The sequence below is a fragment of the Pocillopora damicornis genome, chromosome 13 (genome assembly GCF_964200805.1).
Source record: "Pocillopora damicornis chromosome 13, jaPocDami1.2, whole genome shotgun sequence".
Taxonomy (NCBI): Eukaryota; Metazoa; Cnidaria; class Anthozoa; order Scleractinia; family Pocilloporidae; genus Pocillopora; species Pocillopora damicornis.
In genome coordinates, this window is record NC_142682.1 from 2,061,435 (window position 1) to 2,088,989 (window position 27,555).

Consider the following 27,555-nt stretch of genomic DNA (forward strand, 5'->3'; position numbering starts at 1 on the left):
AATACATTTCTGAAATTTCGTATTTAAAACGAAGACTGGAACACTTCAATCACATACACGGATGGTTTATTTACTTGAGACAAGTCAACACCAGGTATGTACAACTCTTCGTTTAATTAAGATCCTATAATAATGATAACTCATTTTAATTTCATTTTTTATAATATATAATTATATATAATGTGTTATCGACCTTTTTCATAACCTTCTCTTGTCTGCCAGCGTTCTGTCTGAAAAAAAAAGGAAAAACAAAAACAGAACTTAAAATTGTGGATACTCCGTAATTCCAGTCAAGGTACTCTTAGAAAATCGGAAAAGAAATCACGACTTTTACCTGTGTGCATACGAAATTTAAATTTTCGCCCTTAAATCAGAGAATATTAAACTGAAGAGGAGCGTTCATCGTCTGCGTTAACAAAATGCTTTTTTTTGAAATCACAATCTCGAAGATACTAGCAGCACATCTAAGACATCAAAAGCAGTTTTGAGACAATGAGCTTTCAAAACTTGTCTACAACCGTCCAAGTTGAAAGACGAATCGAAGAACTTGGAAAGTGCGAACAGTTTGTATCTCAAAGCAAGCAGTCTTGCACGCGGGAAAAGTTACTCACATCTTCATAATCAGCTTTTCCATGTCTACACCGTGTAAAAAAGAGAAAATGAGCTGATATGAATAGTTCCTGAGTTTCCCCTCTCCGGCGTTCTCCCCCCCTCCCCCCACATGTACAAATCCATAAATCCAGCTTGTCAACCAAGAAGCAACGATGTCTTCCCCAGGAAGCTAGAATCAGTCTAAAAAAAAACCGACTACGTTGATGATTGATCGTACGTAGACATTAATTTAAAAAAAGCCGAGTGCTGTTGTCAACTCAAATTGCTTTCTTTTTAACTCAAATCCGACTAGTGGCTCTCAATAAAGTTGATCATTAAAGATTGAGCAGTTAGTGGCTGTCTTTTGTAGAGGCGGAACCAGGAATTTTTTTAAAGGGGGACCGGATGCAAAATTATCTCTTGACCGGCCCGCGCCCACTCCGCCCCCTTCCCCCCTCCCCCCCCTACTTTCCTATTTTACTGCTTCCTTTTCGCCTACACACACGAAAAAACCTGCAAGTTAAGCTCTTACATACGATCTTCGTAGTCGTGGCGAGAATTTTGGTGTCAGACGAATAGTAAAAAAAAAACAAAAACAAAAACAAAACAAAACAAAAAAGATAACACGAAATAGGTGAGGAGTCCGGAGCTCTTAGATCCTCCCCCTAGAACTGCTCCCTTACTGCTCTGCCTATCTTGCTGATGGACGACAGTACGTCTAGAATAAACTGGACAGGTGCCAAATATGACATCACTCTCGAGGAAAGTGCTGCTGGAACGTAAAACCTATTTTATTAGTGTTTGAACCCGGTTGATCCGCTGTTCAAGACGTCACGTCTGTTGCTTTTAAGTATTTTTTAGTGCTTTTCTCTGTGGTTTTCATCGACCTCCGCTGTTGTCGATATCCACGACTTCAAAAAACTTTTTTTTATCTCACGAAACTCTACTGCAACATCAAAAAATTTGGTTCTTGAACATAACGAGAGCAAAAAAATTCGACTCTCTATCGTAGAATCAAGCCTGTAACTACAAGAAACTATTTCCCAAAAAGGAAAATCAGCGAAACAGAAAGAACTGATAATACTGGCTTTAAATTCCCCGAAGCATAACTTTCCTTTCTCTGTCAACGGTCGGTCAAGTTTGCATCCACGCGACTCGGACTTGACATCGCGACGTCACGAAGGCCTCTGAGCTTCATAAGCGGATGCATCATTTTGTTGTCTGAAGAAACGGGTTGTTATCGGCCGAAAAAGAAACGTTCTTAGCGGTGTCTTTCATAAAGCGGTTAGCCTCGGAACACGCCTGAAGGGGAACTCGGTGAATTGAAAAAGTAAGTAGTTGATCAATATTGATTGTCTTGCAGTTGGAATTGTGCCCGTTAGTTTAGCTTTTGATGATAGTCTTATATAATCAGTTACATGATTTCATCACACGCAACTAGTACTGGTTTCATCGGTAATCGACTGGCCCCGGGAAGATATTTGTAGCACTGCTTAGTACTATAATTGATCAAGAGAAGGCAGGCACACTACTTATGAATACTAAGAGTCACTCGAGCCCCTTTAGATGAAAAACTCTGAAAGATCACGTACGCCCTTCAATTAAGTTTTGTAAACACAACTGCCACGGGTAATGAGACCGACATACCCACGCCATTGTCTTGAAGATATTGGTCCATTCGCAATTTTATCGAATTGGTTTTATTCTAAAATTGAATGGAATCGTATGTGAAAGAGGTGTCTGCTCATAACTGCCTCGTGCGAAATGCTAAAGAATGAAGGCGGAAACTTCCATAAACTGCCGTAATCAAGGAAACTAACTTTAAACGAAACAACTTTGGGACCACTTTTAAAGATATTAAAGATTAATAAGCTATAATTTTGACTCCAAAATGCCAGACATGAACAGAAGTGTCACTGTATTAGAGGTTTTTTTAAACTCTTTGTCGAAGGGTGGACGACCTGTGTTCGGCTTGGTAGAAAACTCCCTGCAAAGAAAATATTCCCACGGAGCAAGAAACTTAGGGGAAATTCCTCCAAACTTTTTGAATCTCTTACTTACTTCAAATGAGCTAAGAAATTTCTCTGCTCTCCAATATCAGCGAAAAATTCTGAGGTTGCCTCAAACAACACTAATATTGCTCGTTGGTCTAAGATGTTGTGTCTTCTGCCAGAAAGACTCGAAAACAAAAACGAAGGAAAGAAATACTTCAATTAAATGTACACTTAATCAGTACCTCAGTTGGACGGAAAGCGTTGCCTTCATCCGTTATTTTTGCAAGATCGTTATAAAAGATAGCGTGATCAAACCATTGTCCGTTTTCTAGGCAAATCTTCGCGTGTGGAAAATTTCGTATTGGTTCCGTGACATACTTCCTCGGATAATCCGTTTTATTTAAGAATTGCTGAGAGAGAATACGCAACTCGTCACTTGTAATGTTCACAAATTAACAGATTCATAGCTTTCCCAACAGGAACTCAGCACGTTCGTATTGGATATGAAATCTTGATCTGTCAGCGAAACCTTCAATTTCTATTTTTTTTTAAACTGGTAAAAAATTACCTATGAGAACCCTTCTGCAAAGATTTGCTGTGACACCAATATAGATCGTAAAGGCTGCTAATGCGTTTAACATGGGTATCATCAAGTTGTCTTTGAAGCCATATTGTAACAGATTTTGTTTTAATCAAGCTATAAATTTTGTATGCGTCAGCAGTACTCCTCCTGTAGCGATAAAACTGACATATTTTTGCTAAAATTGAAAGTTTTGCCATAGGATTGCCCCCTAACGTCAGAAATAGAGCGTTTCGCTGATATTTTGAAATTAAAAATTAAATGGTAATGATGATAATTTTTTTATTTAACAATAGTTTTTAACGTGCAAACCTTTGTGAAACAAGACGTGTTGTGAACAGCCACAGAGATGCCAATGACACAGAGAAACATTTTATCGCCCACTATTTCTACTAAAAGGTATTAAATAAGTTTGCAATATTTTCCTTGCGGTGTGAGGGCTCACCGCAAAAATTCCCTCACTCTTCCGGTGAAACAACGGAAAACTTGCTGATTGTCTGAGCCGTACCGAGGAATCAGCCCTGAGGCTAAACGCGCTAGAACGGCGTTGTTATTGAAAAGTTTCGTTTACAGGTCAATGTATGGGCAGTAATTAGAGAAGCATCTATAATATTTTTAGCAACCTTAATGCTAATCAAATACAAGTTCGATCAATGTGATCAGTGAAGCAGTCTACCGCAGAGTTTTGTTATACGAAATTCCATGCGCTGATTGGTCGGCGGTGTATCACGATGTCAAGAATGTGTCAATCAACGCCAGCTGTTTAGTGAAGATCGGAAACGCGTCGCCTTACGATAAACACACCTTTGGTGCTTTCGAGGCAGTTTCAGTACAAAAGTCAATTATAACACAATCTGGAGGATCTTGTTAGGAGGTCTTAAAGTACAGAAGTTGTTGAAGTGCGAGAGTTCATTCTGTTTGACTTTGTCAACGAAGACTGTGGGTCGAAAGTAAGGTGAGATTTTGCCAAGATCAAGAAGTCAACCCTATGTTTTATTAGTTCGACGGCTGCATAACGATAGCGAGTCCTTGACTGTGATTGGATTTGTCTTTTACCGCTTTTATTAGTAAGGTAAATCTTTCAAAAGTGCCAATGGATATGAGTTTTTAAGACGAACCGATTGCGTCTCAGAGTTTTGCTCTGAGAGAACAGAAAGCGAAATTATGGAGACCGCAAATGAGCAAATTTTGTCCTCTTTGCAAAATTTTTGTGCGCTAACTTTATAACACGTTTTGGAAATTTAGCGGAAAGTCATTCGTCTAAAATTCTGATGCTTTTGCAGCAAAGAAGCAGAAAATATATGCCTAGTGTGAGCTTTAGTATTGATAATAGAGGTAATTCTTGAAGTAAGTGAATGCTCTATAGTGGTGATGCATCAAAGATATCACTGGTAGAGGATTGGATGGAAGCTGCTCACCTTGCCTTTGAATGCTCGAAATTACTTGTCAATGACGTTTTGATACACTTGAAAAACATTGATACGTTGAATAATTTCACGGTTACCTATGGTTCTTTTCCTCAGAGATATTAATTTTTGTTTTTGCTACAGAACACGCTCGAATTTTGTCAAGAGCTGATTAAAATTCTCTGCTCAAATTTCTCATTTGCGCGTCCGCTTTGTTGTCATTTATCATCAAAATTATGCAAAAAAGATTACTTGAATGTAAATGAACTTTTACAAATTAAAATTATTATTCTGCCGGTGTATATTGGAAGTGTTTACATTTGCGCTTCAAATTGCGTTTTAAGAGACCAGTCAATATCGAAAAAGAGCTTGAAAAAATCACAGACTTTTTCTCTGCCGGACTTCTGAAACCTTGAGGATTAAAAAGTTTTATCGCGGTTTTGAGGAGATGACATGACTTCTTCTAAAGGTAATTCTTGAACTTTACAAAACACCGTGTTTTGCTTGTCATGTTATCCTTCAACAAGCAAGAGGGCGTGAGTTTTCGTCGACAGCAGGGAGTTGACTGTATTATTAGTGAAGAATTGTTAAATCGTGGCATTGATCAAGAAATCTGTCGAAAATTGTGGCCAAAATGCTAGAAGGAACGATATGGGGAAAACAGACTGGCCAACATTTCATATTTAGCCATTGTTTCGTCTCGTTGACTGATAAGATCGATTTTGAATGTGTTTACGGCTCTCACAGAATTTGCTCGCTGTTTAGTACTTGACGGTTTGACGTTTTAAGCGGAAGGAGAAGTCACGCAATTAATTTTACTCTGTGGATTGCAATTGGCGTAAAGCTTTCACTATATCATTGGATTATTCCAGAACGTCAAATTTGTATTTCGATCTTCGAACCCGATGACTGTGAATTTTAAATGGATGGTGAGTATAACTTAGAATATTTAAAAAAACACCAGGTCAAACTGACTTGAGAAGGTCATTGCCGTGTTAAACGCGTTCGGAGATTGTTGATCGATATGAAACGAGATTACAAAATGGTGTTAATTAGCTTCTAATGAGGATGGCATCGAGAACATTTTCGTATTCATAGAGGAAATATCGTGAAGAAATGTCACTCGCATTTTATTTGGGAAGACATAAAAACTTTGAACAGCGTTGGACAGATTTTTAAGCGGCTTAGTTTCATTTCGGTTATCTCAGCATTTTGATCAGATATTGAAAATCAGATATTTTAGGCACAAGCGACAGTCAACAAGGAAATCAAGGCGAACTAGAGGCAAATTGAATGTAGATATTGTTATTCATTTAACACCAAACTCTTTCAATGTCATAATGAAGTTTTATATCGTGTGATGAAGTCGATGAAGTAATTTGAAATTGACTTGCGTATTAAAATTAAAGTTTTGAACTTGCTGGTTTAATTGTTAGTATTAATGATTAAAGAGGCGCTCTTTTAAATTTAATTAAGAAAATTGATTTCATAGGCTTAAGTTTTTTGTGGACTTAGGATTTAATGTGGGATTATTTGAACACACATTATCCTTTTGTCATATCATTATATGAAAATATCGCCAAGTTTTATTGCCTCAGGACTTTGTACTTAATTCAGTTAATTAACTTTGAGCTTAAGTCAAATTTAACTATTTCAAAAAAATTTTTAAATTTTTCAGCAAGTAATAACATATTTCTGGTTATGAAAAATTAATGATTGATGCAAACTGTGCATGTAATTTCATGACTGTGGAACTACCAGAGTTTCTCACCACAAAAAAAGCATGGATTTAAAACATGGATTCTAAGATACGGTTAAAAATGACTTACTTTAACTACAGTTTGGGGGTTTTCACTCTCTAAGGAGGTAAACCGTTTTGCAATGGATAATTTTATTTTTAACCTTTCTAATTTATATGAAGACAAGGGTGATCTTGGCAGTAATGAAATATATGGCATTCATATATCACAGTCATTCTCTCTGATTTGTGTGAGCATCTTTTCACAAACCAGGAGAAGCATTCCCCTTTATTACTATGGCTCTCATGTAGAATACAATTTAACCTTGTTGCTATTGTTGACTTACAAATTCTTTTAAAGCTATAAATGTTTAGTTCCTTGCAGATAGGTGATACATTGTGGTTTTTTTGTCTTCAAAAAACCTAAATGAAATCCTTTACCTTATTATGTATGATCAGAATTTCTGTGGTAATCTTTGATACTCAGGGGTTTGTTGAAATAATATGAAATCAGGGGCAGCTACTAAAAAACTTTCCAAATTCCTGCTGCATGATTGTTGCCTCTTTGCTATGGATGTGAGAGAAATTTTATCTATTTCAAAAAACAAGTGTTAATAAGTCTACCATTTCTTTTCATGGATCAACTTGTTTAAGTCTGTGATCACTTCTCAAACAAAGGACATTGTTGTTTTGGGCTGGGTTTGACAATAGGGTTAAAATGCAGTCTTAAATTGGCTGAATATGTTTCAATAAGTCTATTATACTAAGCATATCTCTCATTTTTTTCTCGTGGGATCATTTACTTGTCCTCTCAAAGAAGATATCATTATGTATGGCGCAATTAACCAAAGTGTGGGCAGCTTGACCCGCAGAAGTTTTTGAGGCAATGGCATGTACACTCACTTAAAACCTTTTACACTAATTTAACCATCACACCTTTCTCGTCCTAGTTAAGTCTATTTTGAGATGAATCAAATATTGCATGCATCAATCCTATTGTTTATAAAATCCTTGTGAAAGGATCAAGTCCTTTATCCATAAGCTAACTTAATTATCATAAAAAGGTTGAATTATAAAAAGTAAAGTAATGTGATTTTTTTTTCACAGATACATCAATGTGCAGATAAATTTCAAACTTTAGGAGACCAAGTCAAGAGTTGTTTAAAGATTTTTCACCAGAAAAATGAACTTCAGAGTATACATTTTTTGCCTGTGCATAACACTAATATGTGGTAAAGAACTGCTGGAAGGGCAATACAGGAGGCTGCCAAATGCCGTAGCTGTTGTTGGAAGACCTTTTGAGTATAATTTACCCCCCTGGGATGGCAGCCAACAGCAATATAAGGTATGTTGAAGCAGATCAACAGTGAATTGGATATCAAATAATCCAAGAACTTGTAGCAGCATTGAACAAAGTATTACAACATCAAATATACCTGCTCTTTGAGTTTAACTCTTAAACTCCCGAGATCAGATTATTAATTCTCCCCTCTAGCTGCTACACATTTCCTTGTCAATTAGTTACATGAATTTGGGGTTAGATCAAGGTAACAACTTCTACCTGATAAGCATAAGTATTCTTATCAACTATTTGCTGAATAGGGTGTGGATATTATAAGGAGAAGTTACATGTTAATCACTTCTGGAAGTTAAAGGGTTAAGGGACTTGTCAGAAATCAGCAGGGGGGGAGGGGGGTGGGAATTTTAAATTTGGGTTCGGAAATTAGGTGACCCATCCCTGCAATGGGAGTGAAATTTGCTAACCCTCCCCTTGAGCTTGGCCTAAAATATCATGACCCTCCCCCTTCTTGCTATAGTATTTCACAGTTTATATCCATAATGTTCCGTAAACCGTTGTATTTTTCTCTTTTTTTTGCCAAATAAAGAACTTCCTTTTTCTTCTGTGGGTGAACCTCTACATGATCACGGGCATATATTTGCATGACCCTCCCCCTTTTAACTGCCCATTTTTCATGACCCCCTCCCTTTTCTGAGGCTCAAAAAGTTGTGACCCCCCATCTGTTTCCACCCCCCTCCCCCCCTGCTAATTTCTGACAAGTCCCTAAGTAAAATATAAGCTCTGAATGTGAGTTTGTACACACATTGCTGGACTTAACACTTTCACTCTCAAGATCTCATTTGTAATTCTCCTTACAGTCCATTATACATTTCTGATAATGTTTAAGTTCTGAGGATATAGTATTAGATCAAATAGTAATCCCCTAACTTATGTTTTCCTGTATTCTCCTCACATGTCTGCTTAATATTATACCGGTTTTCTAAGGAGAAATTCTGTCTTGGTCACTCATGGGAGTTAAGGGGTTAATCTTGAAGTCTTCACTAAATTGTTTTCAAAACTGGGAAACACCAGGAGTCTGCACTAGTTTTATTCTTACTTTTCAAGCATAAAAATCTAGTAGGATTATGAAAAAATTTAATTTTTTTTTTCATCAAGCAGGATTACTAATAAATTATCATGACAGTTGAAGATAAAGTTAATGTAAATATGAGAAGCAGGTTATGTCGCAAAATTTCAGTACATTATTTCAGTGAAACCTTCACCTACTGTAATAGTTGTAAATTGTTTCTTTTCTCTTATCCTGGGTGTTTAGTTTCATTGATCATCTTTAAATCACAACAAATTTGTGTGAAATAAGTGTAAATTATATGCAAACATTATTTTAAGGAGGCTCTTCATTCTTTAGCAGCACTTAAACTTCATCTAAACTCTTTTCAGTAATATTGGCATGTTTTAAAATGGCAGCCAACTGCAAAACATGGCAAGGCCTATGTCAAATTTTTCTTATTATAGATATTTGTTGCTGTTTTCTTGTAGGCCTTAGAAAAAGGTAAAACAGTTCTACCCAAATGGCTGTCATTTGATGAAGCCAGTAACAAACTTCTTGGTGTACCATTATGGCGTGACAAAGGCACAGTTCAAGTTGAAATCCAGACAAGGCATGGGGACTGGAAAGCTGAACTCTCAATCACTGTTCAAGATTTGCATACAGTCTTGGAGAACAAGTTCATCCTATCAAACGAGACAAAGATACCATCCTTTGCCGAACCCAAATGCACCAATGGAATACCTGTAGCAGTTGCTACTGTGCAGTTTGATCTTCATATTGATAAACTGTATGGAGAGGACAGAATAAATCTCATGAGAAAATTGTCTGACTTTGCTGATGTAGGCACAATGGAGCTTCACATGGCAGTTGGCAAAGGACACAGCACAGCATTTGGGTTGAAAGACATCATGCCGGTTACAGCAGGGCCAGGAAATGTGGCAGATTCCAAGCAGCCAGGTGTGGTGATCTCTTGGAAAATTGGCTGTGGAATTGACCTGTCAGGTATGTAGTTAGAAGGATCATTAACACTATCATTCCCAGGAGTGACTAAAAAGGAATTTCTCCTCATGGTATCAAAACAATGTAAATCAGAATTGTGTTGACAAGAGAAAGTAATATCAGCCATATTACATTCTTTGAGCTAGGAGTTAATCTTCAGAGCTGATATTACGAGAAATGCCCGGCAGACTGTGAAGAATTGACACTTGAGAGTGTACAAGGATATAACCCTTTACATCCTAACATCAGTATGCATATTCTCCACACTGTTCTCTACGATGCTGACAAGGAGACTTTGTTTAACAATGGAGAGCTTTTTTCAGTTGGTGATCATTTCCTTTAGTCTCGTAACCTTAATGTTTAATTTAGGGGTGATATAGTAAGAGGAAGTTGGATACTAGTCACTCTTAGGGTTTAAAAGGTTAAGGTAGGTCTCAGGCTTGTGTAGCATCCAGAACATACTAGACATGTTCTAAGCTAAATAATTTGATGTTGTTCACACTGATGTTTTTGTTTGTTTGTTTTTTTTTTTCAAGGAATGCATGTGGCATCTCTTTTAAAGTCCAGTTCTGAGCATGGGTCATTTAAACAAGCCTTGAAGGCACCTGTCAGTGGGTGGCATATTACCACAGGACAACCTAAAATTAAGCAGAAAAGGGGGCGCAGACAAGCTCCCAATCTTATGCCAACTCCAACGTGGACCAACATGATGCCTACTCCAACAAGTATGACAGCTCCACCAACTATTTCAGTGACACGCACTACGATAACTTCAACACCAACAATCACTGTTGACACAGAAGCGCCTAAACTTCTTAACCCAATCCCCACAATATCTGTTTTCTTAGGGATAGTGACTCGCTACAAAATCCCTGAGGACACATTTGTAGATACATGGGAAGGTGTATTCACAAGAGATTTGCGACTGGATATGAGGCATTTTAATGGATCACTTGAAAGCAAACTGCCACCTTCATCATGGATATTCTTCGATTCAAGCACACAAGAAATTTATGGCCTGCCCTTTGGTAATGACTTCACAGGATCACACCACTTTATTATCAGGGCAGCAGATAAAGCTGGAAATATTGCTTCACAGAACATTACTGTAGAAGTATCGAATCGCAACATCATGTACAATCATCAGTTTACAATTGTCCTGAACTATAACTATGAGGAATTCATGAACAATGTGAATATTCGTCTGCTGTTGATAAATAAATTAGCAAATTACTATGGCTATGACAACTCCAAGCTACATGTTTCATCCTATACATACACGCACGGCTATCTTTTTTTCACCTTCCAGTTTGAGTTGTTAACCTCGGATTGTAATAGTAGAGAATTAAAGAATCTCGTGGATGGCTTTGGAAAAAGCAAACTGAATCCTGAATTTCAGAAACATCTTCTTCCAGAGTTTGATATCAAGTATGGCTATCATGGAGTCATTGGGCCTTGTAAACCAACTTCGCAGCTCAACACTAAACCTGTTGTACACCAAGCACTTGGCCAGCTGAATGTCTATTTGGGACAAGGAATGCGCTACAAGATCCCATGGGACACATTCTATGATAAGGAAGACTATTACACACCCAGTTTAACCCTAGAATTAAGAACAAAAGACGACAAACCTCTACCATCATCGTCATGGATAAATTTTGATGCTTCTCAACAAGAAATTTATGGCCAACCCATTGATGTAAGCTCTCTTGGATCACAAGAGTTTCGTTTGTTTGCCATCGACAGTGATGGATTGCAAGCATTTACCAACGTAAAGCTGTCAGTTGCAGATGACACCAACCGTTATAATCACGATTTTGGTATTGCTCTCAATGCAGATCATCACACATATGAAAACTTGATTGAAAATGCTGAAAACAGAGTGTTGCTGGTAGAGGCGATAGCTAATTACTACAACCTAAACCTTGGACATGTACGCATTTTCAAATTCCAACATGGCCCATCTTTCCATTTCAGATTTGATTCTATTCCATATGATGACTGTAAGAATACCCTTTTGCAAAGAATTATTGGTGGATTCTGGAAAAGTAATGAGATAAACCCAGAATTTGTAAATGCGCTCAACGACAACAATTTCATTGTTGACACTGGTTACTACTTTGTCATTGGACCATGTGAATACCTCAGTCCCCCCAAAGGAGGGAGACCAAATTTTGTTGGAGCTCGTATCAGGGAAGAAATGTATCTAGGGCAAGCACTATTCTTCCAAATACCTCATAATGCATTCTTTGATGAGCAGGACTTTTATACACCTAACTTAAAGCTGAGCCTAAAAACAACAGAGAACAAGGGTCTTCCATCACCTTTTTGGATTTACCTTGACATTGAAAAACAAGTCATTTACTGTTTGCCCAAGAGTATCAGCACAGTGAAGAGAAATAGATTTAAACTAATTGCAACAGATAGTCATAAACAGGATGGAGACGGCTCCGTGATAATAACAGTCAAGAATGACCCAGGCAGTTACGACTACAAATTCTCTATTCGTATTAAAGACTACTCAGCAATTAAGGATGATGTTGTGATAATGTTTCAATTGTTGCAAAAAATTGCCAGATACTATGGATGGAACTATCAAAATGTGAGGGTCTTCAGGCAAGAATCTGAGGGTTTTTTCACATTTGGATTTGATACCATTCCTTCAAATGACTGTGATGGTGAAATCTTTCAAAAGGTGAAAGATGGGTTTTGGGCAGGCACAAAGCTGAATTCCAACTTTCAGAAGGCCCTTCGTCCTGAGTTCCATGTAATTTCAGGATTTTACACTTGTCTGAATTCTTGCTCTTGCAACACACCACCAGTAGTATTGAACCCCATCAAAAGCCAGTCAGTGTTTGAAGGGCAAGCCTTGGTGTTTTCCATCCCAGGAGAGACCTTTTATGATAAAGAAGATGGATACAATCTGGCCTTGAGCTTAAAAACAGAGACAGATGAGGAGCCCTCAGCTTCATGGATCCTCCTTGATAAACAACAAATAAAACTGCTGCCAATTGACAAGAACAAAATTGGAACGCACAAGTTTGAACTGATAGCAACAGACAAAGAAGGTTTGGAAGGTCGTGATGAAATTGAAGTGAAAGTTCGAGATGACAGAAGGCTATATTACCACATGTTTAGTATCAAAATTGAAGATGGATCTGCCGGGTTTGATGCCAATGGCAGAGTTAATTTTGTGCAGTTACTTGCCAACTACTTTGGTGTGAACTTAGCAAATATCCGCGTCCGCAGCTATGGCTTATGGCCAGCTGTTCACACAACTTTCCAGTTTGTCCAGACTAACCCAAAGTGTGATAATCCAGAATTGCGACGGTGGAGAGCCAAGTTTATGAAAAATGGACAATTAAATACAGAATTCAGTGATGCACTCAGACCTAACTTTCAAGTTGTGTCTGGGTCATTTGAATTTAAGGATATCTGCCAAGAACCAGAAACCAATAAAAATGCACCAGAATTATACAATCACATTGACCGCCTCAATGTATACCAGGGACAGGGTCTACGATTTTTCATTCCAAGTGACACATTCTTTGACAAGGAAGATTTCTTCACACCAAATTTGACGCTGGAAATGCAGACAATCAATGGTAATGCACTTCTCCAAACATCTTGGATCCTCCTCAATTCTTCCCACCAAGAAATCTATGGTTTACCTTCTGATGTTGACTCCATTGGATTACATGAGTTTTTGATGGTGGCAGCTGACAAGGAAGGAAGTAAGGCATATGATGCGTTTGAAGTAAGAGTGCTTGAAGACATTGTACGCTACAACCACAAGTTCAACATTTTGATAGACTATGACAATATTACCTTTATGGATAATGTTGGAGTAAGAGTTATCTTGTTGGAGAAGATAGCAGATTACTTTCGTGTAAACTTCACCAGTGTCCGAGTGGCTGGCTACACCCCTGGGGTACTCTTTTCCTTCTATTTTGATTTCATTCCCTATGAGGACTGCTCAAACTCTTTACTGACAGAACTTATTGATGGATTCTGGTTTGGCTCAGAACTAACTCCACAGTTTGTAACTGCATTAGGTCCAGAATACAGAGTCATATCTGGATCCTTCGAGATTCTTCCTCCTTGTAGCCCTATTAAACCAGAATATCAAGAAGCGATTGGTGACCGCCCTGGAGGAATATGGTGGACTTATGCAATCATACCTGCCATTGTACTTGCCATTGTTCTCCTTCTCATTGGGTGCTGTGTTTTGCTTTTCATGGGATGTTGCAGAAAGCAGAAACTCACAGGGGCAGAGAAGACAACTTTTATTTACAGGCGAAAGCCAGTTGTTCTTCAGGAAGAATATGAGATCAAGGAACAACTACTGAAGCAGCCAATTGTCTTGCCAAATGAAAAACCACCAGTGCCCCCTGCGTTTCCCCACAGCCCTGTCCTAAGTGGTGACAGAACTCCACTCCTGATGGAGGAAACAAAGTCAGTAGCTTACCAAGCACCAACATTTCTGTCTAGTAAACAAATGTCAAGTGGTGGTGCTGGTGGTGCTGGTGGTGCTGGTGGTGCTGGTGGTGCTGGTGGTGGTGGCGGTAGTGGCAATGCAGGATTTGTGGCAAATGGTGCAGGAGGCAGTGGAGGAGGAGGCGGTGGAGGAGGAGGTAGTGCGGTGGCTGGTGGTGGTTTCAGTGCATTTAGTGGGGCAGCTGGTGGAGGAGGTGGTTTTGGAGGTGCAGGTGGTGGTAGTAGCAGTGCAGCTGCTGGTGCTGGAGGAAGTGGCAGTGCAGCTGGTGGCGGTGGAGCTGCTGTGGGAGGCAGTAGTATGTCTGGTGGTGGTGGTGCAGGAGGAGCTGGTGGTGCAGGTGGAGCAAGTGCTAGTGGTTTTGGAGGGGGTGCAGGAGTTGGGGCTGTTAGTTTTAGTATGGCTTCTGGTGGTGGTGGAAGTGGTTTCAGGCAAACCTCATACAGCTACAGTTACAGCAGCAGTGGAGGCAGTGTATCCAGTGGAAGTCGTAAGGCAGCCTATGCAGGCTACAGACTACCTCCAGCCTATGTGCCACCATGAGCTCAATAGAAGAGAAGTTTCTATACATTACATTTGGGTAGTAAAACTGTTGAAAGAAACATTTTTACCTACCAAAACATGTTTGCAGTTGCATTAAGGTGGCAAAATATGGAATAATATGCAAAGGAACATTCTGAAGAAAGCTGAAAACCTCCTGTCAGGAATGCTGCTTGTTATAAGGAATATATATCAACAAGGACTTTAGTGAATGTTTCTATAGCTTTTTTATTTGTTGATTGTGGCGCACATGTCTGTGAAGTTAATAACACCAATTATTTAATAAGCAAAGAAACCACAAAAGTGAATACTGCCAAGGATTATTCACTGTAAGTGATATTAAGGCAAGTAAGAGTGCACGAGTTCTAATTTTTGCATGATTGAACTTTAACTCCCAAGATCTGATTAATTTGTCATTCTCCCTTTTAACTTTTACACAATTCTTTGAAAGCTTGTTTGGAGAATTTGATATTCTATGATGGCAACAGCCATAAGCTAATAAGGTTGCATATTCTCATCACATCTTGGCTGGATAATGTATAGAAAGTGTTTGGTGTTTGAGAATCCATAAAGTAACTGCTTGTTGAAGTTCTCTTAGGAAACTGGTAGTTGCTACTGTTTGCTCTTAAGAAGTGAAATTTAGAGCTTCTAACAAGAATTTGCATATACTGTTATTAAGAAAATGGTGTAAAATTTCTTTATTTTGGATATTTAGGGTGCAGATATTTGCAGTAATAAGTACAAGTTAGTGCTTAAACTTAAAAGAGCCAATGCTTGGAATTAAATTGCACTTTTTAATAATTTCAAGTATGCTAAAAAAAAGGTTATTTTAAATTAATTTTTTTTGTAGAAAAAATGTACGGAAGAAAGTCTTCAGTGGGAACATAATTATCTTATTTGAACGGAATGTCACACTGTCCAGCAGTTATTATTATTATTATTGTATTTATCAAAGGGCCTGTCATTCATTTATTTGATGTTAAAATTACTTTGATCAAACACAACCAGTGCAGGAAATCAATTTGTATTTTTTCTGTTATTTGGATTTATTATTCTTAGTTTCACAATGTAGATATAATTTCAATTGTAGTGGTGTCTTCACATGGTGAAGACAACCAGTTTTGTACGCTTTAAACTTTGTGTTGTTCATCTGAAGTAACTATACTGTGAGACAAACAATAATAGAGTCTGACATGCCATTTATCTGTGGTGTGTGTGAGTGAAACTTTTACTGTCTTTATCAGTAATGAATGTTTTACATAAGTGAACAGTTAAGATCTTTTGATGACATTGGCATTACTACAATTTTCCTGTTATTATTTGTTAAATATTGTTATGTCCATAAAAAAGCTGTTTCACATTATGGTTCATAATTATAGTCTTAAAAAGCAGACTGTTCAAGTAGTATAATTAATTGAAGTAATTCATTCATCAGATTGTTTCTTGGATATATTGGAAACCATAGGAAGTAGATTATTTGTATCTATTGATGAAAGCTTTGACAACTTTATGTTCAGGTCTCATTAACAGCTGATTTTTGTAGCATTAGGGTTGTTGTTGGAACTTCCTGAGTTGCACTGACTTAGGATGCCATAGTTTGACAGTGAATCTTGTTCATGCCTTTGCTTGTAAATTTAACATGAATCTATCGTTTGAACTGTAAACAGTTCATTGTGGTGAAAAAGTTCTTGTGTTTAAAGTATGACTTCTGCTTTTGGAAATGCTTTGTCTATGGCAATTTTGGAAAAAAAATAAACTTCAAATGTTCAATGTACTTTCTTCGACACTTTTTGGTGTTCAAATAGTTTCCTCACAAATGTTTTTGTCAATAGATCAGCCATCTATAATAAGCGGAAGAAGTTTAGGTTAGCATGAGTTGTTAAGGGCAACAGAAAATTGTAACATATTGGCCCACCCTTAAAAAACTAGCACCACTCCAGCTATTTCCTAACAATTTTCAGTCGCCACTATTACTGCAAACGAATACAGGAAGGGTGAGCAGAAGTACAGCGCCGTGTGGTTGTGACCTAGAAAAGTAGAATTATAACTTGATTTCCGCAGCCTTGTTGAAGGAATAGCATCCCAAACGTAATGTTGCTACAAAGTCTGATCTTGTTTTACAAATGTTAAGCCTGAAAGCGACAGTTTCTATAACATACCTTCACCCGCTCCTCTTGACGAGTAGCCTTGCTCCCAGAGTGCAAACGAGATCTCGAGGACTGCGTGCTTTGAACGAGTGGAAAGTCAGGAACATGTGTCTGGAACACGCGTCAGGAACTCGTGGGATTTTAGAACGAAAAAAATTCTCAGAATAATCTGAGAAACTCGCAATACTTGAAAATGAAATTAAAATATAGATTTAGCTTCTCTGCGGAAATCACTCGAGATTCTCAGACGACCACAATGAAAATATGGTCAGACTGTAACCACAAGCCGCAATTTTCTGTAAGTTATGCAGGCATTACCCTCCTCCCGAGATCCGGAACTCCCGTTCCTTTTAATAGGATAATAAGTAAAATCCTAAACACACTTGTGGTCAGCGTATTGCGAGCGGATTACTTTTACGCCCACCACTAAACGGAAATGTGGTTTTTCATACCCACCCCATATTTCTTTAATCACAACTCGTCACTTTAAGAACACTTACGAAGCTTATTACAAGAGTCGCACCCAAATTGCAGAAGTTCTTTTGGACGGTCACAATCTTTTCGTGGTTCCGCAGAAGCGGTGATCACGCATTCCATAAAGAAGCCTGTCAGAGAATGCGTGACCAGCTTATGGCAAGTATCGAACATGAAGGCTTTCATCTGACCATCACGAGAGGGTTCTAACCGGACAAGAGACAAACAACCGGTCACCTCTTAAAGTTACTGTCTTACGTAAATATAGTAAAATAACAAGATCAACAAGGAAGCGAAGTGAAGGTGACAATTGAAGACTCGACGCTGTGTCATGTTCATCAAATTGTGCAGCTCGAAATGATCTCTCTCGTCAGTCCTATCTAACGTCAGTGCATATGAGAAAGGATAACCTATTCTCGCTGAAATATACCTCCAGAATCCTCAAATTTTTTCTAGACGCGTAAGAAAACCATCGTTATATTGCATTTGCTTGTAAAATTACATAATCTTAAACGCGGGGAAAATTTTGGATCGAGAGTGCCTTCTACACAACGAAACTTGCTAGATTTAGACGTTTTTAACAGAAAAAACTGTATGCTATTGACGCAATTTAAGACGTGTGGATCTTTCAAATAAATATTGATAACCTATGCTGATGTTTGCTCGCCCTATCAAGAGGTACGGCCAAACCTGATTGGTCTGATTGCGCGCAACCTCGGCGGAGCCACGAAAATGGAATCTAGCAATTAACCTTATCGCCGAAGCTAAAGGTGACCTTAGACTGCGAGATAAAAAGTTAGATAATGTACTCCAGTGCCAACTGTTGAGAAACGATAACTGTGATATGAAACGTTTGTTTAAAGCAACACGGGTTATTTAAAGTACTCTAGCAGAAGGTGTGTCTACAACCCAGTGATAATTCTTAAGTCCTTTGTCAGCTACTAAAACTTTACAGTCACAGAACACAATTCATATGGTCTTAATCCACATTTTTTTTCGCTTAGGAGACTACTTCAATCTGCTAACGAAGTTAATGCCAACATGTAATTACCTTAGAATGAACAGAATCGAAAAAGAGCAATCTTCAGATTAATGTCCCATCACCCTCACTAGTAAATTTAATTTGGCAATTGAGAGCAATTCAATTTTACTCCAAAGACTTACTGAATGCATTGTTGTCAAGAACTGTTTATCTTTCTTTACACATATTTGCCCGACCTATTTTGATTTTGTTTATCTTTGTGTCGTGCATAATTCTTTTCCCCCAGGATATAATTTCGCCTCAATCCCTTTCATTACTTCACTCTTGTTATTTAAAGACAAGACTTGAAAGAGGCCTAACTTTTTTAGTTCTTAAAAGCGAATATAATCCCAAATACAAACAAGGTTCTAACAATTGGCAGACAATCACAACACGCACATTCTGAGATAAGGGCTGCTTTTTCTTTTACACTTAAAAGCTGTGTTTGGCTTGGCCGTCTATTTATCAAGACCACAAAATTGTAAGAATACAAATTAATAAACATGTCCTCAAAGAAAAGAAATATTTTGCATAACTGGCGTTATTCACTGGCTAACACGTAGGAATATGTTACCGTTAGCCTCCTGTTTCTAAAATTCGGTCAAGCGCAGAGCTAATTTCAAATTTATCGCGTGAGTGGCATGTGATACGCGATGGTACGGTAAAAACAGTCTTTTTTCATTACAACTTCCCTCTGCATGAAAGAAAACATGGGATTTCAGAGGATTAGCATAGCCTTGAAATGAATTCTTCGTCAGGCTTATCTTGAACAAAATCCTCCAAACTTTAAATGACCTTTATACTGAACTGTTGAGCACATGTGACGGAAAAATCGCACAGCGTTTGTCCAATCAGTTCTCTTTAGATAGAGGCAATTTGATACTGGCCAATCTCACACTTCTGTCATCAGAGGTCAACCAGTGACGTGAAGCATACGAAAGCGTAAGGGACCCGCCAGTGAATGAGCAATTGATAACAGCGAGTTAGCGCATTTCAAAGCTTGGCCCCGCGTAACACTACACGGCTATTCAAGGAATTAATTCGATTCCTATTGTTTGTAAACTTTGGCAGATTTCACGCCGAAGTTGACTTCAGGACCGGACGGGCGATCGGCAGGCAAGCATTCTTTCTGTTGGTGCGAATCTGGGTAAGATTAGGTAGAATACTTTCCACTACTTAATCAATCTTTCATTGCGAGTGAATTCACTCCTTCTGGGCCAATTCGATCGGAATGCTTCGCGGTTGAGTTGTCGTTTCGGAATTTGTGTCGGTATTTTGTCGCTCAGAGACTCTTCTTTGCAGTTCATCGCGGCGTCCCTGATTACTCAGGGTGTAAATATTATTCTTGAAGGTTCATCCTAGTGATGTTTTAGATTCCTGTAGGCATACTGCGACTCGATCAAAGGAACAGGCCAAGAAGGTACAATATAGGATTATTATTCCAGTAAGTGACAGCAACCCTTAAGTTTTGGCAGGGCGAATATATCATAATATTTTCGCATCAAATTGCTTCCTTGATTAAGAGGAGAGCTAGCTAAACCTTTGATCGCTAAATTAAGGGTGCTAACCATTATTTTTCTCGCCATATCGTCTTAATTCACAGAGGCCTTGTGCTGTCCTAAAGGTAGTACCCTAAAGAGACCTTGAAACAATATGAAGGTTTTCCTTGTTGGATTTCTGCTAATTTCCGTGGCTCTCGCAAGCGAGCGAAGCAACGTCCAATTGCCTGAAAAAATCGAAAGCGTGACAGCTGTTGTAGGAAGAGTTTTTGTATATAATTTGCCAAACGAGGGTGGCCATGAAACCATATCTAAGGTGAGTGTTAAGTTGTACGCGGGGTGCTGACAAACCCATGTCTATATGCGACATTTCTTTTGTGTTTTTATGTGTTAACTTAAGTACGACTGTCTTTGTTTCTACACAAACATTTCTCTTTTGTAAAATATAGCCATTGATTTTTCTTACTGGCGTCTTAAGGCGGTGTAAATTCGCTGAAAGACGCAAATTTTGCCTAACTGTCAGAACTCTGTCGCCTCAATTATGAAAATTGATGATCTTTCTAAATAATTCTGAAAATAATCTTAAAATCTATGTAGCATTCGTAGTAGTGCGTCAAATGAAAATACAAAATGCACCAAGATTACTAATTGTTCATTTGGGTGAAAGCAAAGCACATTCGAAGTAGAGCGGTCTAACGATAATACAATACGCGCAAAGATCACTTAATGTTCATTTGAGTGAAAGCGAAAGCACGTTTATTTGAAGCCACATGTGTTTGCAATTTTTTTATCACTCCGCATACGACAACAAGAAGATACTTAAATTCTCGAGTATTTATGCGCAAGGTGCCCTTGGCTTCGTCAGTGTAATCCACGATTTTTAGAGATGTTTGAGTTTCAGAGTTAATTAGACAAACGAACGTGATCTTAATTTTGTTATAACTATTAATTGGAAGATTCTTATTTCGCATGCACGCTCACGGTGTCATTTGCCAGGTTGGAACAAAGGAATAGGGTGTAGAATGAAGAAATCAAAACCCGCTGAAGTGTCAAGCAGATGAAACACAGAGAGCATGCCATTCATAGCGCAGAAATTCTCTTCAAACCGCATTTCATTTGATTTGCTACCAAGAGGTTTTATCGCCAATTCATCTGTGAACGAACTTGAGAATGAAAACCTCCTCTAAAGCTTAATTTATTTGGGGTCGTTTAGTGCACAACGATTTAAAATCAAGCATGTTTCTGTACTTTTTTTGTTGTTTATTTCTAAAGAACAATTCGCGTTTGTCTGCCCTACATGTGGCGTCTGGCGCTGGGCAGAAGTACAAAATATATCACTTCCGGTGAAAACCTAAAAGGATCTTCAATGACCCCACCTGGAAATCGATGTAAAGCAAAACATTGATAAAATTTTCCAAATGATTTCAGAGTTATTACGGTTAATTTTTCAGATAGAAGTTCCAATTATCTCTCTCTCTTGCACTTCGACAATGCGTGATTTCTGAGCGAACTGATAACACTCCTGATAATAGCTCACCGTTTTGGAACTTGCTATTAGAAATTATTGTTACGTAAATTATGTTTTTGCGGTCATGGTATGGTCGGGTGATTTCATCGAGATCATAAGAATCGAAACTTATCGCACGAGTGAAAAGCGTGATTCACATTGTTAAACATTGCGTAACGCGTATAATACACTTCTTAAGAGACTTGTAAATAGTTTAATACACTTCCTTTGAGTCCAATATCGGAAATCATGGAATGGACGAATTTTTATGATGTTTGCCGCAACCTTTGTTTTGCCTTCTTTTTATTGCATGCGGTTCCCTTTTGTTTGATATAAATATATCTGATTGTTTTATGGTCAAGCTGCTCACGAAAATGGTCGAAAAATAAACACCATTGTGCTTGAATGAATGCAAGGAATTAACGATTATAAACTAATGATCTACTTGTTCCTGTCAAATAACTCTCTTTGCCGGAAAAACTTTTTTCATGAAAATATTTCGTTCTTATGCTAGATCTTTCTTCACTTGATGGTTATTTCACAGCAAGTTTTAAATTTAAATTTTTTGAAAATAAAAACAAAATATGTTTTCAATGAATCAGGGAGTTTCTCATTAGACAAGTTTTGGTCAAAACTTCACGTGAATCCAGCCCAAACATAAAAGAAATTTAGGAAAAAATTTAATAAACTGCGAACCACAACAGTTTGAGCTTTCTTTTGTTTGTCTGTTAGCCCTTTTAAGACCGTGTTTTGCTTTCTGTCGGGTCTACCTAAGGATTGACCGAGAGAATGAGTAAGTTTTAACCTTCGAATTTGCAGTAAAGATGTTCTAAATTTATCTGAAACAAATGTGAGATCAGAAAACATTTGAAATGTTTTCGTTTATATTCCATTAATCTCTTAATTTGTTATTGAACCATGGCGAGTTGATTTGTATGCAATAATAACTAGGAATTAAGTCGATTTAAAAAATAAATTTAATTTGACTGCTTCAATGAATTTGGGAATAGCTGAGGCTGGGAAGATTTTTAAGGGTGTAAAAAAAATGAAAACATATGCTGACAAAAAGCTTTTTTAAAGTTAAGTATTTGAGACCAGAGGCAAAGGCTAACAAGAGAAATTGTATCCCTGGTAGTTGTTAATCGAATGTCACGCAACGAAGGTACTGTTGCGTGACGCCAAAAACAAAAACTTGACCTCTGTGACAAGGTAGTTAATGTTGGGCAAGTCAGCTCATTCTGAAGTGTCGATAACAAAAGTGGACATAATCCGTATTTATTGTTCTTCTCGCTTGTCAGGTAATCCAAAGAGGACAAGAGACACTGCCACAGTGGCTGTCTTTCAATGCAGGAAAGTCGTCTTTACTTGGAGTTCCCTCATGGCGTGACAGAGGCGGAATTTTGATCGATTGTCAATCGCAAGATGGAGTTGTTGTACATTCACTACAAATCGAGATCAAGGACTTGCGTGACGGAGCGTTACAGCCCGCGTCACGCTCAAACAATACTAAGGAGTTTTCTTATTCAAAACCGAAGTGCCCTAAGGGACTACCTGTCGCAGCGGCCTCCATTATACTTGACTATCACTTGGAGAAAACCACAGGGTTAACAAGGGTAGAGATTATGAACAAAGTGGGCGAGTTTGTCGACGTGGATGTTGGAAATCTGCACATGTTGGCGGGAAAAGGACACAACACAGCATTCGGGCTCAAGGATGTGATTACAGTCACAGCAGGCCCAGGAAATGTTGGGGACCCTAAGCAACCGGGCCTGGTTATCTCTTGGCAGATTGGATGCGGTATTGATATTCCTATGGCTGGTAAGTTTTTGCGTTGTTATCTGGCATAAACTGTCATGCAATTCTGCGTCATGACCTTAAAAACCCATTTGTTTTGGTAGTAAGTGAATCTTAAACCTCCTCGGTACACCGATGGGTTTTTAACAGTCGTGTACTGAAAAAAGTCCAAGCTGAAGAGCACTGTTCTGAGCATTCAAAATAGCAGGGACTTTCCGTTTCCAGAGTTTAAGAAATGACGGTGATTTTTCTTCGTGTAATGCTTGTAAATGCCCTTCGGTTGATTATCCATGATCCTCAACACTATAAAAGAAAAAAAATTAACGAGCTGAGCATGTCTTTCAGTTAACCCCTCTGACAAATAGGAAATTAAGTAAGAAGTACTCTACAGAAACTATGTAATTTTCTTCTCTGCCATTCAAGAGAATGTTTGATATCATGACACGAAACTGTCTTCAAATATACGGACGCTACTAAGCTGGAATCTTTCTCAGCGACCTTTTACAACGCCTCATTCCTGTTTTATCCGTCATTGATGGTCCGTTTTAACTTAAAGGAGCTAAAGAAAAAAATCATTTTAACTGCAGTAATGATTTTTTTTTAATGATAACGAATGCGATTTGGTTCAATTTGTGCGTTCTAGTTATTGAATAGTTTCAAGATGAAGGCGTCTGTCCGCTCGAGTCGAATTTCTATCTCATTTGAAGAAGATTTCGAATTGTTAGGTTATTCATTGGAAGCTTAAAACGCATTTAGTGGTGAATTTGTTCAGGAATTTTTTCATGGCGGAGAAGAAATGATATGGTTTCCCAGTCTGGAGCTACTCCTTTTTACTTCAAAGGGAGATTTTGTTCCACGCCCGATCAATTTTTCACAGCCATTCTAATTAACGGATAAACCCTCGATTTCACTTGATGTCATAAGTAAGTGAACCCATTAAGACACAACTGTTGTTTGACCTGTTTTTATAGGAGTAAGAATAGCAACCTTCCTTAAATCAAGCGCGGAGACTGGATCTTTCGGTCCGGTGCTTGGTCTCCCTGTGTCTGAGTGGCATATATCCATTGGTTACCCTAAAGAACCTCGTCAAAGAACGCGTGGGCAAGTTGCACAGGACAGTTCTCCTAAAGTTGTTAAACGATCAACGAAAAGAAACGTCCGAGCGATTCAAGCAACCCCTACTCCGACTCTGACCGCTGTTCCTCCTACTTCGGTCGTCGCCAGTGTCACAATAACTGTTACAAGGACAAGTTCTGTTGTTCCGACTTCAACTATAGTCCCAACTACAACTCCGGTAGCTCCGACAACCACCGAACAACCGACGACAACACAACAGCCAACCACCACACAGCCACCTACAACGACAGAGAAACGGACCACGACCGAGAAACCAACGACCACTCGGGAGCCAACTACGGCCCAGCCACCAATCACGACAGTAGAACCGACCACCCCCGAAGAGACGACTACTACCGAAAAACGAACTCCCACCACAGAATTAACCACTACCAAACCACCGAAAACGACCGTAAAATCGACCACCATCAAAGAAACGACCACCTCCACAGAATCCACGACAACCGAGCGTACGACCACGAAGGAAAAACCGTCCACCACCGAAGAACCGACTCCCACCGAGAAATCGACTACCGCCCCAGAACTTACCACCACAACACGAATGTCGACGAAAGAAACGGCAACTACTACCGGAGAGTCGACTACTACGGAACAACCAGCTGCCACGACAAAACTGACCACAACCGAGCGAGCGACGACAACCGAACAGCCGAGCTCTACAACGACCACTACAGAAAAACCGACAGCTACTGAACTAACGACAACAACAGAACAAACGACGAAAACAGAACAAACGACAACAACAAAACAAACAATAACAAAACAAACAACAACAAAACAAGCAACAACGACATCAACGCCAAGCACGACTGTTCTATCGACCACTAAGAAATTAACAACTACAGAGCAACCAACAAGACCCCCTACCCCTATAAAATTATCGACTACAGAGCAACCAACAAGACCTCCTACTAAAGTGGTGAACGAGATTGGTACCATTGATATTAATCGAGGCCAAGTGTTTCGGTTCCATATCCCTCAGGACACGTTTTATGATAATCAAGATTTTTTCACTCCAAACTTGACTCTTGCCTTGAACACGTATGAATGGAAGCCTCTCGGGAATAATTACTCATGGATCAAATTTGATGCCGAAAAACAGGTAATTTATGCCTTTCCGATCGACAAAGAAACAGTCGGTACTCACGAATTTTTGATGATCGCGAGAGATAAAGATGGAAATATGGGTGTTGATGCATTCCAGATAAACGTTGTGGACGATTCATCAGTCTCCTACAATCATCGGTTTACTCTAGAAGTCGATTATGATTACGAGGAATTCTCCAAAGACTTTGACAACCAAATGAAGCTTGTTACAAAGCTTGCAAATTATTTTAACGTGAACTCGAGTAGCATCAGAACCGTATCATTCACTGCTGGATCTGTGGTAATGAAATTCCAGTTCGATTCATCAGAGGTTCCCTACGACGAGTGTGATTTTCCTCAGAGAGCAAAATTCCTTTCTGAGGATGGTGATGATGTTAATCCTGATCTTAAAAAGGCTCTCGAGCCCGAGTTCCTAGTCGAATCAGGAAATTTTGAAGGTCTCGAACCCTGCGGAGCTGTGGTAGACGTGCTGCCGGCAACAAAATCAGGTCGGTGGAAGACCTACGTGATTATCCCAGTGGTGATTCTTGCCGTGGTACTTCTTGTGGTGGGCATATGTCTGTTCCTTGTTTTGCGGTCGCGTAAGAGACGAAAGCTCTCTCTAGAAGACCAACAACTCTACGTGTACAAGCGCAAACCGGCTGTACTTCAGGAAGAGTACGAGGTCAAAGAAAGACTTCTTAAACAGCCCTTGGTGTTGCCGAACGAGAAACCACCCCTCGCTGCCCCAGTTCACCCGAGGAGCCCATCCCTAAAGCACCAAAACGGCGAGCCGCCCCAGTCCTCATCTTATCAGGCCCCGACTTTCACTTCATTCATACAGTCGAGCAATCAGGGAACACCCAACGGAAACAGCCCCCGGAAACCCGGGTATTCGGGATACCGGTTACCCCCGGCGTATGTGCCCCCTTGAGGACAATTTACCACATAGGATCGTTTGTTACTATCGCGTGACTTGCAAAAAATGAAGAGACGAGACTTAGTACCAAAACTGAATACTGAATTTATTACTCGTGTTAACGTAGTAGAAACTCGACGATTTCCATCGTCTGAAGAGTTGTAAGCAATGTATGTTTTCGGTAATCGAGCTTCCTCGCTCAAACTTGATATTCTTAATTCTTATTGTGCCGACTCTAAAGCGAAAAAGACAGCGAATTTTGGTCTAAGTTTTCTTTGCGCAATTTTTTTTAACCCAGTTTAATGTTCTGCGCATACCCATCAACCGAAAACTAGAATGAAAAACAGGCTTCTCTGATGATTAGGAAAATAAGTTTTTAAATCCTTTATAAGCCAGGGTTGTTTCAAAAATAACATTACCTCACGAAATTCTAGTATCTGAAAAAGAAGCAACACCCTTATTGTCGAGGATTTCCGTAGTAATTAAGCGACTATATATAACAATTTAAGCCTCTAAAAAAGGGCTTACCACAAATACTCTTTACAAAAATGCGTCAAAAGGAAGATAAAGAAGGAGCGGTGCATAGAGAAGATTCAAGAATTCCACATCGTTACGAAATTATGAAGCTTATACATTTCGAATCTCACAAATATCGTTCACAGTTGCATCGGTGTGGATGCTGTTTTGTTTTTAACCCGCTTATCAAAATGTATGTATGTCTACAATTAGGTTATAATCCTTGTGCCTGTTTAACTAATTTTTAAAAACGCATTAAGAGATTAAATTGATAACTTTTTCACTGATACGTTGTGATATTTGTTGATCTTCAGCCAGAGGTCGACATTAATGCATCGGCTAAGTTTGTTTTAAGTTTGTTTTGCCTGCCCTGCATAGAAATTAAGCAGTTTAGACTGAAGAACCTCGGGAATAAGAACCTTGTGAAACTACGCCATTTTAAATCCTTTTTAATCTTCTTCATCGAAAGCTATGATGGTCTTTTTACGGCCTTCTCAAATTGTATTTTTGCGACTTTCACGCAGACGCAGTTTTCACATTCGAGTTACAAACAGCCCACACAAGCCAGTAATTCACAGAATTTAAAAAGCGTAAAACGTTTATGGTGAATCTCATAAAAATGATAAATCAACACGATACCTGTACTTGAATGAACAGTTGCGTTCGGAAAGTCTCAAGTTTTCCTTTCCATTATCTTGGTTTCCTTTTAGGGATTTCTGTGAACGTTTAATTTTCTTTTGCTTATTTTCCTTTAAAATTTGGCG

At 38.8% G+C, this 27,555-nt stretch overlaps 2 protein-coding genes across 10 annotated transcripts; both read left to right on the top strand.

Annotated features, from left to right (window-relative positions):
- On the top strand, window positions 1-27,078 carry LOC113677870 (uncharacterized). 6 transcript variants are annotated; one of them, XM_089191040.1, is made up of 5 exons: window positions 1-94; window positions 19,405-19,480; window positions 19,937-20,148; window positions 22,638-23,157; window positions 24,105-27,078. In XM_089191040.1, the coding sequence occupies exons 3-5, from the start codon at window positions 19,987-19,989 to the stop codon at window positions 26,288-26,290; spliced, it is 2,868 nt and encodes a 955-aa protein (XP_089047166.1). In that variant the 5' UTR covers window positions 1-94; window positions 19,405-19,480; window positions 19,937-19,986; the 3' UTR covers window positions 26,291-27,078. The 6 variants fall into 6 exon arrangements, with proteins under 6 accessions (XP_089047166.1, XP_089047169.1, XP_027050514.2 ...); XM_089191043.1 differs by having other exon boundaries at window positions 19,405-19,449; XM_027194713.2 differs by lacking the exon at window positions 1-94 and having other exon boundaries at window positions 19,290-19,480.
- On the top strand, window positions 1,362-16,465 carry LOC113677869 (uncharacterized). Of its 4 annotated transcripts, none has more exons than XM_027194712.2 (4): window positions 1,362-1,921; window positions 7,417-7,654; window positions 9,146-9,659; window positions 10,193-16,465. In XM_027194712.2, exons 2-4 carry the CDS (start codon window positions 7,493-7,495, stop codon window positions 14,692-14,694), a joined length of 5,178 nt encoding a protein of 1,725 aa, XP_027050513.2. In that variant the 5' UTR covers window positions 1,362-1,921; window positions 7,417-7,492; the 3' UTR covers window positions 14,695-16,465. The 4 variants fall into 4 exon arrangements, with proteins under 4 accessions (XP_027050513.2, XP_027050512.2, XP_089047164.1 ...); XM_027194711.2 differs by lacking the exon at window positions 1,362-1,921 and adding an exon at window positions 3,923-4,120; XM_089191038.1 differs by lacking the exon at window positions 1,362-1,921 and adding an exon at window positions 4,917-5,040.
- Window positions 27,079-27,555: the final 477 nt, after the last annotated feature.

Bases quoted from the DNA above. Each gene is read 5' to 3' on its own strand.
- LOC113677869 (XM_027194712.2), top strand. From the start codon at position 7,493: ATGAACTTCAGAGTATACATTTTTTGCCTGTGCATAACACTAATATGT. The intron at 7,655-9,145 runs GTATGTTGAAGC...GTTTTCTTGTAG, and splicing joins GCAGCCAACAGCAATATAAG to GCCTTAGAAAAAGGTAAAAC. The intron at 9,660-10,192 runs GTATGTAGTTAG...TTTTTTTTCAAG, and splicing joins CTGTGGAATTGACCTGTCAG to GAATGCATGTGGCATCTCTT.
- LOC113677870 (XM_089191040.1), top strand. From the start codon at position 19,987: ATGAAGGTTTTCCTTGTTGGATTTCTGCTAATTTCCGTGGCTCTCGCA. The intron at 20,149-22,637 runs GTGAGTGTTAAG...CTCGCTTGTCAG, and splicing joins GCCATGAAACCATATCTAAG to GTAATCCAAAGAGGACAAGA. The intron at 23,158-24,104 runs GTAAGTTTTTGC...CTGTTTTTATAG, and splicing joins TATTGATATTCCTATGGCTG to GAGTAAGAATAGCAACCTTC.